The sequence below is a fragment of the Triplophysa dalaica genome, chromosome 9, assembly GCF_015846415.1.
Source record: "Triplophysa dalaica isolate WHDGS20190420 chromosome 9, ASM1584641v1, whole genome shotgun sequence".
Classification (NCBI taxonomy): domain Eukaryota; kingdom Metazoa; phylum Chordata; class Actinopteri; order Cypriniformes; family Nemacheilidae; genus Triplophysa; species Triplophysa dalaica.
This window is the reverse complement of record NC_079550.1, coordinates 2367775-2378503: the sequence shown is the minus strand read 5'-3', so window position 1 is coordinate 2378503 and position 10729 is coordinate 2367775. Positions and strand designations below refer to the sequence as shown.

Below are 10729 nucleotides of genomic sequence, written 5' to 3'. Positions count from 1 at the left end.
TCTACTGCTGGAACAGGTTTCTTATGCATAGCAATCTTATAATGAATGGTAATAATCCTATTTACACATTGTGATTTTTTATTGTGTTCATATTCTCTCAAGAATGCTTGATCTAACATGAATTTGTTTTCTCTGCCTGCAGTGTCAGACCTGTCACAGACGTGTTTTCTGACCATGTCGTGTTCTCCAGACCAAGCACGTTCATGTGCTAAAGCTACCGAAGTGGCCAGTGTCAGAGTTCAGCTGGAAATGCAGAGCTTGTGGCGCCAATTTGACCAACTTGGCACTGAAATGATTGTGACAAAAGCTGGAAGGTTTCGTCAATTCTCACATCTGTTAACATGGCCATTGTGTAGGATAACATGTATAAATGCAAACATGTGTGTGTAGACATTTTTGACGTAAGCATGAGTAAATGCCTGCCCACTGCGATATGCCACGGTGTTGTTGGTGTTTAAAAGAGCATGTAAAAGCATTGATATGAATGGTTCAGTGTATGGGAAAACAATAGTCACAGTAATACTAACCTAAGAAAACTAATTATTTTGTTGTTAATGTTAAGCACATTAATTTCTACAGACCCTTGATTTCTTGTGTTTCAACAGAAGAATGTTTCCCACATTTCAAGTACACATCTCAGGCATGGACCCAGCAGCAGAATATGTTCTCCTAATGGACTTTATCCCCTTGGATGAAAAGCGATACAGGTATAAGAATAAACTATATGAAAAAATGCAAGAAGATGTATACATTCAGGTTTTCTCATTTAGATACATTCAGACGAGATGTTTTTAATTGCTTCAAGTTTTTGATGCCACGCTATACTCCACACGCAAGCCTATCATTCCAATGGAATGTCAGAACAGCTTGTGACGCACAAGACCATCCCCAACTTCCTAGGTTTTCTATGAAAGCCTTAATAAAACTGATTAATACAGTGTGGAGGGATAAAAATGGGATGAAAGAGGAAATAAACCCAGTCTGGTGGGTCTTGTATATGGGGACCAACTATGGGGAATATGGCATGGGGCTGTGGCTGTTAATACATTTGTTTCAGACATTAATCCAAGTATTGATGTTAAATGCACGTTCTGTGGATTCAGAGAAACAATTTTTCATTGTTTGTTGGAATGTCTAAGACTTGAAAGGTTTTTATTTTGTTGGATATGTTGTGTGGGGATGCATGTTAACTTGTTTAAACTTCACTGCTTCATCGCATATATGAGTCAACTAAGGGTTTTTAAATGAAAAATTCAATGACTCTGATGTATTTCCAAGGTACGCTTTTCACAGCTCCTCCTGGATGATAGCTGGATGTGGAGATGTAGCGGCCCCTGGAAGAGTCCACTTTCACCCTGACTCGCCAGCATGGGGAGCCCAGTGGATGAAGCAGACCGTCTCCTTCGACCGCCTCAAACTTACCAACAACTTGCTTGATGATAATGGCCACGTAAGAAACTCAAACACACACTTACATACAGTTCACACATGTGCCTGGGTTCTGGCACAGATTCAAACATTTGTGCTTGTCTCTAGATGATATTGAACTCCATGCACCGGTACCAGCCGCGGCTGCATGTGGTGCTGGTTGACAGGAGTCGAAACAGCCAGCTATGTGCTCACCGCAACTTCTGCACATTCACTTTCCCAGAGACCTGCTTCATCGCAGTCACCGCCTACCAGAACCACAGGGTACCAAACAGTCCAACATCCATCCATGTTCTTGATATGTCAGCCGAGAACTGCTCACAGGATTCCATTAGTGAGTTAGGCTAGCCACAAACTTGAGGATTTTAAGCACCCCAAGTGATCAGCAACTGACATTTTATCTAAAAAGTACTCATGTGTGGGATCGATTGTTATGATTATTTTACTGCTCCCAATCGAGTCAGAGCCTCCCTTATCCCGAATTGTAAAATTTGAAATTAACAACTCTTGATAAGGCTCCGACAGGTCACCCATAATGGCCAATGAGAGCAAACACGCTTCAACCAGATGTAGCATGCTGTTATACCTTGTTATATATGTTTGTGTTTGGCAGATCATAATTTTAAACATCATTTGAAGCTGTCCTTATGACGAAAATAATCCAGTGTGTCTCTGGCCTTAGTACACTTACTGTAAGCTTGCCACTAGCCTTAAAAAATACGAACGTTTTCAGCAGACAATTCTAATTTACATTACCCAAAGAGTCAGGTTTTGTCTTGGTTGCATTGTCTAGTTGGACCTTGATAGTAAGATGCCATAATGCCATTATTAGATCACAGGGAAAAACTCATTATATTTAAATGTCATCATGAATTAAGTCATTAATTTGTTTGCATGATGGCTCCATTTGAATGCTTTAAAAGTATAACTTATTACGTTTTTATAACATATTTTCTGCCATAGATTACTCAGCTGAAGATAGCCTGCAACCCTTTTGCGAAAGGCTTTCGTACCGCAGAGCCTGAAAACAGGTAAATTGTTAGAGCGTTTGGAGAATTCCATGAAAATTTCTACCATGAAAAAATCAAGATTCTTCAAGTTTTTAAAGCATTTGTTTTATTTTTGGTCTATCATAGTCAGAAAAGTGCTGTTTTCGGGATTGTCACATCCATAACGGTACATATTCCTCATTAATGGGCACATGAAAATTAAAATAAATTCATAGAAATACTACAAGTTTGTGGCCTTTTTTAGTCACATCCATAATGGATGTTAATTTCCATTTTTAAAATAGAAAACTAGTGCATAAACAAACTCTATCAACAAGGGTTTCGTAAAATATAAACAAATTGTTCAGTTTATTGGACAGTTTATTTTTTAACAAATACATAGTGTTTTTATGTCACATCAATAACTCAAAATGTCACATCAATAATGCTGGAATTGCCCATTACAGGCAGACAGCATGAGACCGACATGGATTTTTGTTAATTGTCAAGATATAAACAAACGTATAATGCATATGATTATCAATGATAAGTTATTACTATATCTTTGATAGGTATTTAATGGTTATTTTCTATTAATTTTGACATGGCTCAAGTGTCTTAGGTAGCTCTTTTCAAACAGCAGATAATTCTTCTTCTTAATCCTTTAAAAGTTTCCTCGATATCATGAATTGTTTGGACTATCTCATGCTCATGATTGATTGTGCTGGCTCAAGGCTGTGTCCTTCGATGGCTGCATTTCTAGACAGACTGCGTCACATCAGCATGACTGAAGGCTGGAATATGGCTGTCCCATTTCGAAGGCTGCTTCAGTTGCAGCATAAAAAATTGTTCATTCACCCCCGCTCCTTGTTAGTGTTCTTATATTATATATGATGTTGTCTATTAATATTACTGCAGCATTATTGTGTTTTTATTTTGGTATTTTTCTAAGATTGGTTAATGATATACTGCTGGGCAATTTAATCTACTAGTGTTTGTCAATGCATAATTTTGTTATAAATAAAGATGCTGTCTCCATAATTGTTTTAAAAGTCATAAATATATCTGCTGTGTCCCTCTGCTGTCACAAGATGACTAGAGCAGAGCAACGGATGACACAACAAGGAAATCCTCTGTAGGCTAAACTGTCTCATTTCAGTACCAAGTCTTTACTTTCAACGTCTGCGTTCTTCGAACTGGGACACAGCATGACTTTTATTGATGTTCAATGTTGCTTTGCAGGCATAAACAACTAATGAACTATATTATTTGGATAAAAGGTGTTGACATTTGATCCTAATACATCCTTTACTGTGGAAAAAAAATACTGTAATTGTAATTGTACTGCAAAAACACATGCACAGACTCTAGTGGCTTAATGAATTGCTTGAGTTTCATATTCAACTGCTTGTAGGCTAAAACTGATTAAATGACAATTGTGTTTTTTCAACAGGTCTGCTAATTGTGACTCCACCTGTGATTCTCCTCGGCTGTCATTGCCATGGAACATGCTAGAGGGGGTCACCGTGAGGGCCACTACCCATGAAGACCAGATGCTCCAGGATCAACAGCATCTTAATTGTGGGTCCAGCCGCATACATAACAGCACAAGTTTGGGCAGATGAATGAAAATGCTGTGAAGTAAACTTGCAAATAAAAAACACCTCCAAGTTTAGGTTGGAATAGGCTACAGCATGTGCAGGAATAATGCCAATGTCAAGCCTGTTCTCTACTCTTTTCTACAGATTATTCAAGCTTTCATGATCCAGGCCTGCAGACAGTAGAAAATCAATCACAGATGTCCCATAATGAAGGCATGTTCTACAGTACAGTCAGGAAGGAAAAGAAGTCACATGATCATTTTCACACTGGCCCAGTGTACTTCACATTGCCCTGTCAGTGGGACAGTTTGAGCAGACCAGAGAGAAGTCTGATTGGTTAAGTATTGTTTGCTGGAATTAACTTGATACATTTTGGGGTAAATCAAACATGGTAACACTTAGATTAATTTGTTTTATTGACATTCATTGCACACAGCAAAATAAAGGCAAATATTTTCTGTGCACTTGTAAAATGTGCCAAAACACATGATTATATGACTAAAATGTGTTTATGATAAAACTATACATTTCTTTTTGATGTATTACTACTTGAAATATGTATCAGGGTACTCTATCAGGCATAACTAAAAATTAGATACTATATTACATTTATAATATATTATATATATTCAGACGTTTACACAACTAAATTTAAACTTCAGGTCCCACAATGCATCAGCCTGCATTTGACAGTAGTTGTGCGCTTGATACGTCTGAAGCAGATTCATTATGGCAAACTGACTCATTTGGACAGATCGGTTCAAAAAAACAATTCACAGCGTTATCACAGAAAATACATTCAGAGTTCGCTGAAATGGGTGTATTTTATACATTTTCAATTGATATATAAAGAGTTTCCTGACATGTCACGTTATTTATGCTTTATCTATTAACCAATCGAAGCTCTTTCAATCGAATGATTCATGAACGCTTCGCATATCACTGTGACCGAATCACGAATAAAGAACCTATTCAAACGTGTCAGTGGTCTGTGAATCTAGCATCGGTTCAGTGTGTGCGGCTCTGAGGAAGATGGAGGAGGCATCGTAGGCTTGAGGACATGAAGATGCGGATAATAGATTTGTGCGACGTAAGACTGCCATACAGGAATATAAAACGCTTAATGGATATACCACCGAGCACATTTTAACGACATCAATTCGACGGCAGGACTAAATTAAATTCCGTTCAATTTGGTTTCAGTTTTAAATTTAGTTTTATTCATTTAAATAAAATAATATTTGAATAGCTACATTTTGTGTTTTAAGAAGATGCGGGAGAGTTTCGCTGTGAGACGTGTCTTCGTGTTATAATTAATTTGTATAGGTAGGCCAGAAAGATATGGAAAACAAAAGGTTAATGCGGATGGTGAATGCAGAGGATGAGGAAAACGAATAATAAACTGCATCGCTAACGTCCTTTAGTGCGTCTATGACGTAACGCTCGACAACTTGAACGCACACTTCAGAAAACAGACGGATTTGAAAACATTGAAAGATGAAGGTGCAGCCGGTCATTCTCTATTTGTGGGCATTGAAGACACTTCTGCCGGTCACCTTCTCTGCCGCCGATTCTTCCCCGGTGCTTCTGCGTTTTCCCTTGCGGCAGGGGTCCCTCTCACAGCCTGCATCCACCAGGGGTCCTTGTCAATCTGTCAGGATGAGGAGGGGAGCCGGTGGGATGAAATTTGTGAACATGGTCGACAATCTGAGAGGAAAGTCTGGACAGGGGTATTACATCGAAATGGCTGTGGGCACACCGTCCCAGAAGGTGAGATACGTTCACTGCAAAACCAACAGGCTCTCACCAAATAGTAGAGTATTCTTCTATACTTCTTCTAAGCACTACTTTTAATATTACGGTAGTACATTGTATGTATTGTATCACACAATTCATTGGGCTCAATTTAAGTATTTCAACAAGAATTACCAATGTGACAATGAACTGTTCTCAGCTGTGATTTGAAGTATATTGTATTTACAATAGCACAGGAACAACAATGTAACATGCTAAATATAGTATGGTGTGTACAAACTATACAGATCAGTAAGTGGAATATATCCAATATATGCAGTTGTGGGCCACTGACTGCAGAGTATTTGCAGAAAGAGTACCAGAATTTGCTCCAGCCCTCATGTTGCACTGCCTGTTTGCCTTGCTTCTAAACATATACAGAATCATATAGTTCTGTAAAACGCTAATGAAGATTAATTTATTCACCTTTATATCTCTAAAACCAAAATATCACAGTTTGCACGTCACTGTGCCAGTATTTTAGTGCTTTAGTTGCAACACTTATGTAAGAAACTTTTGTCAGATCATGGCAATGATGGGTTAACTGACAGAAGTTATGATTACTGATTTATATATTTGAATGTGCTGAGTGTATTTTCATCCCCGGCGAGCGACATCATTACACTAGGGCGTAAAATAATCTGTCTCGCAGATAAAACTTCCCATCACTACTAAATTATGGAACACCACCATAGAGATGTAGGGCACAAAGGATTCACACTGATTAAGAAGAGAATATTGACATTTGCCTTCATAAAATAGATTTACATCTGCCTGCCATTTATTGTTAAAACAGTAATGTCACCAAAGTTTCACATTTCTGTCAGAAAGTAGTGGTAGTAAATATAACAAACAAAAGAACGAACAATTAAAAAAATTAAACTATTCCGTTAACCCTAAAATGACCTTGTGGACAAATTGGGGCAAGATCATTTAGTTTTTTATAGATGTTTCAGCAGCGACAAAATAAAGAAACGTTATGTTGCCCAAACATTATAAAGAATTAAAAACTGTTGGGTGGTTTTGATTTAATACAAATATACAATAAAAATGTATAAATAAAATATAAAATAATAAATTGTCATATTATGAACCAAACACAGACCACTTCAGACCAGGTGCGTGGAGTGGATAAAACAGTCTAGAATAAAAATTATTTCCTTAAACTGAGCAGCAAAAGACCTGGCTACTTGGCTAAGGTGGCCCCCTGAGCACACACAAAAGTTTGGATTTGATTCAACAATGTTAAGTGTTTGAAATGCATGCAAACACACACACACACACACACACACACACACAAACCTAATGTCAGACAGAAGTCCCCCTGCAAAATTTGTTAATGCTTCCGGACAAAACATTGCTACTGCTAGAATATTGGCTAAATTTTCAGTTTATTCTGTAGCAGCACAATGCTTAAGAGGTTTACTGTTCCAAAGGCTTTAGCAGTCTTTGATATTTTTTTAAAATGTTATTGGGATCACATGAACAAGTTTGTTTAAAAAGGTCATATTAATGTATATTAAAAACGTAACTGAAATAAATACGTTTTTTTGTTGTCAAAAATCCTGGTTAATGTCACAGTTATTGACGCTGGGTTATTTACAGTAATATAGTATATTGGGAAGGGTATAAACGAGATAGATAGATAGATAGATATAAATGGATGGAAATTAATGAACGTGTTTGCACACCAAACATCTCAAACAATTTCCCACCACAACATCTTTATTTTCTGGACAGCAAGGTCACACTTATGTGCTTGAGTACAGAAGAATAGTCATGTGCATGTTAGGGATTTCTGGAGGAAAAGAGATTAATGCGAGGGTTAATGCAAGTCTCCTGTAGGCAGGATGCAGGCATACAAACTGGATTCAGAGGGCAGAAAAAAACAGGAAGTCCACAGGACGAATCAATGACACAAGGAGTCAGCGTAATTCATACATGCTGGCGAGAGACAGGTGGATTAAAGTTCCGAAAAAAGTCTACAGGCTGAAAAGAACTTATTCATGAAAAATGAAACTGCCATCACCATTCAAAGGTATATTAATGTAATAATGGTTTTATGAATGATTTATAAATTATTATTATTGATTTGCTTCATTCTCTTAAATAACTTAATTAAAGGGAGCCAGTGTCAGTTCGGGTTTTCCATTTTCAGGCATTCCTTCCATCACCAAGTACTCCTTCTGATTAATGAGCTAGGCGGACTTCTCACTTTTCGGTTCCCCTGTTGGTGAACCTGTAACCTCCCACGGGTGGACTACTCCACCTCTTGTTTGTGCGCCTCACAGATGGGGCCCTGCACACCCATGTCCCCACTGGTGAGACCATGCAAGTATATCAATAGAATCAATAGACGGAAAGAAAGGGAATGTCTCTGTCATGAGGGGTCTCCCCAAACGCGGTTGCGAACGAACAGACGGGGACTCCCTCGGAACACGACTGAGAATGGACACAACGCTAAGGTCTACTAGATTCTGTAACCCAAATGTTGACAGGTATGGTTAAAAACAGATAAACAGTCAATGTTCTTTATTGAACCTTATAACAGGACTCATTCTTTCAACACAGTTTGACGAGAGATTGTACAGTGCCTGGTGAAAATTAACAAATTTACAGCAAGTTTACATTTTAGATAGTATTGATATTTTCATCATTAAGAATTTATCTTACCCTCTTGCAAACAATCACAATGTTGTAATCACGATGTAATCAATTGATCCACCCGACCCGGGGATTATCAGCATCACTACCGTGCGCTAATTTGCACAACGATTAGTAGATTGCGTTGGTCATTATGGGAATGAGATATTGCGCCTGTGTTAATGTGCATAAATCACACACAGACATTTCCACTCCCATCTGCGCTTTATTTATTGTGACTTCGCGTTATTTTGCCCTGTTAAGTAAATCTGGCCCATAGTCGTAACCAAGAGGTTATTCAAACTGGACATTCGTGTTGCAAATTAAAAATAAAAGTAGACCTATTCCCCACTATACCAGCAAGACGCATCAGCGCTTTAAACCTACTTTGAATTATGTAAAATAATGCTAAACTACCACAAACTGCATCACAAACCCTTTAAAAAGTCATAATAATAACTTTTCTTATTTAAAATCATATCTCTTCCGTCAACACCTGACTGATCAGTTCAAACTTCTATTTCTTCTCTATTCTTAAAAAATGTTTTTTACTTAGTTCTGTATACTGTGTTAAGTTATATGAGACCCTTGGCACTTATATGAGGCACTTATGCTTTTGTTGTACTTAAGCTGTCCCAATTGCTTCCATTGCTTACCCCACCTGTAAGTCGCTTTGGATAAAAGCGTCTGCTAAATGACTAAATGTAAATGTAAATGTTCTCAATCTTCAAAAATATCAGGGGTCTCATTTGTAAAACGTGGCATAGATTTCATCCTTAAAGTGTGCGCATAATCAAAAGGAAGACGTTTTTTTATTTTTAAAACCGTGCCAAAACCTGTGCATAATTCCCTTTGTATATCCCAATCAGGGGAAGATGTGTATTTCCACCCAATCTCCTCCCCGACGTAACCCGGTATGAACTATGCATAACGTCATCCGCCTATTATTTCCATATGCATATTTCCATTCACGAGACAGTACCAGACATTTGGAAATATGAGCCAATGGACTGCTTCGCTACCGGATTGCGCAGTCTCCTCAATAATATCAATGTTTTCATTAAGTATTTTTTTAGAACACGAGTTGCTCAATTTAGTTTAAGAGGAAATGTAATGCACCTCACACTTCGCACTGTTATTAAAATATTAAAACGCGTAACATGCCACCGAAAAGTGTTAAAACCAGCTCATGCACTAGAAATATGACTATACTTTTGTTTAACTTTAAGAAGTCACTTGAGTGCTTAACTCCATTAATAAGAGTGAAATATTTAACCAAATGTGTGTATAAAAGAGAAAACAGAGATTTTAAAATGATTTTGCCTGTATTTTTACACTTCACTCATGCCAGTTAAAGAGTGTATACGCATGGTCCCGTAGTGTGCAATGGTAGATGCCGCTGATTAAATATTAAGATTAATTTTGAGGTAAGTTTCGAGTTGGATTTTACAAGAACGTGTTTACGAAACAATTATCACTTAATAAAAGTGCAAATAACACTCCATGATATCGTTGATCTAACGTATGTTATGGATTGAAATTAAATGTGGTAGGCATTAATACTATTTCACCTGGTTTGAAAGACAAGGCTTAGCCTAAACCAGGACTATGCCTTGGTTAATTTAGGCTATTTAAGTCGATTTTATAAAAATGTCATAGAAGAAAAATACCTTATTGATGTGCATCTTGAGATAAAACAATGGAACTGACATATATTAAATGTCTCATGAACTGGCCTTGTTTATTGTTTTATAATGTTGTATGGGGTCTATTTATGATGTTTGCGAGATTTTTACATTCGAAAACATAAAAAACAAGATGTAATAGGCTTCTACACTGGTTTTGAGGCCAGCTCTGCAAACGCTCGGTTTTAATGGGCGTGCCGCATTGAAGACTTTATAAGTAAATGCCCACTGCTTTGATTGGAAAGCAGTTTGCTTAGTTGGAGCCTTCTGTGAATTTGGTTAGAGACGTAACGTTAGGTAACTTATGAGCACCATTCACAGTTTTTCCACAGCATTAGTATTATCTGGAGACCTCCTGTGATTTTTAAATTACCTCCCCACATCTGTATTTCATGTGTCACGTTCGTAAGGGATGATTTTACTCAAATTTACTGACTTACAGTTGAAAGAAAAAGTATGTGAACCCTTTGGGCTTACTTGGATTTCTTCATAAATTGGTCATAAAATGTTTTCTGATCTTCATCTAAGTCACAACAATAGAGAAACACAGTCTGCTTAAACTAATACCACACAAACATTATACGTTTTC

General features: G+C 37.4%; 2 protein-coding genes across 3 annotated transcripts in view; both read left to right on the top strand.

Annotated features, from left to right (window-relative positions):
• LOC130429121 (T-box transcription factor TBX1) lies at positions 1-4518 on the top strand. Its single transcript, XM_056757518.1, has 8 exons — positions 1-48; positions 143-314; positions 606-707; positions 1279-1450; positions 1537-1692; positions 2392-2459; positions 3871-3998; positions 4163-4518. Exons 1-8 carry the CDS (start codon positions 24-26, stop codon positions 4357-4359), a joined length of 1020 nt encoding a protein of 339 aa, XP_056613496.1. The 5' UTR covers positions 1-23; the 3' UTR covers positions 4360-4518.
• A 527-nt stretch (positions 4519-5045) lies between these two features.
• Positions 5046-10729, top strand: part of bace1 (beta-secretase 1) — a 42747-nt gene continuing 37063 nt past the window's right edge. For both annotated transcript variants that reach the window (XM_056757510.1, XM_056757509.1), the window contains exon 1: positions 5046-5788. In XM_056757510.1, the coding sequence (XP_056613488.1) occupies positions 5516-5788 (273 nt within the window). In that variant the 5' untranslated portion in view covers positions 5046-5515. The remainder of the gene's footprint in view (positions 5789-10729) is intronic.

Bases quoted from the DNA above. Each gene is read 5' to 3' on its own strand.
- LOC130429121 (XM_056757518.1), top strand. From the start codon at position 24: ATGCATAGCAATCTTATAATGAATG. The intron at 315-605 runs GTTTCGTCAATT...GTGTTTCAACAG, and splicing joins ATTGTGACAAAAGCTGGAAG to AAGAATGTTTCCCACATTTC. The intron at 3,999-4,162 runs GTGGGTCCAGCC...TCTTTTCTACAG, and splicing joins GGATCAACAGCATCTTAATT to ATTATTCAAGCTTTCATGAT.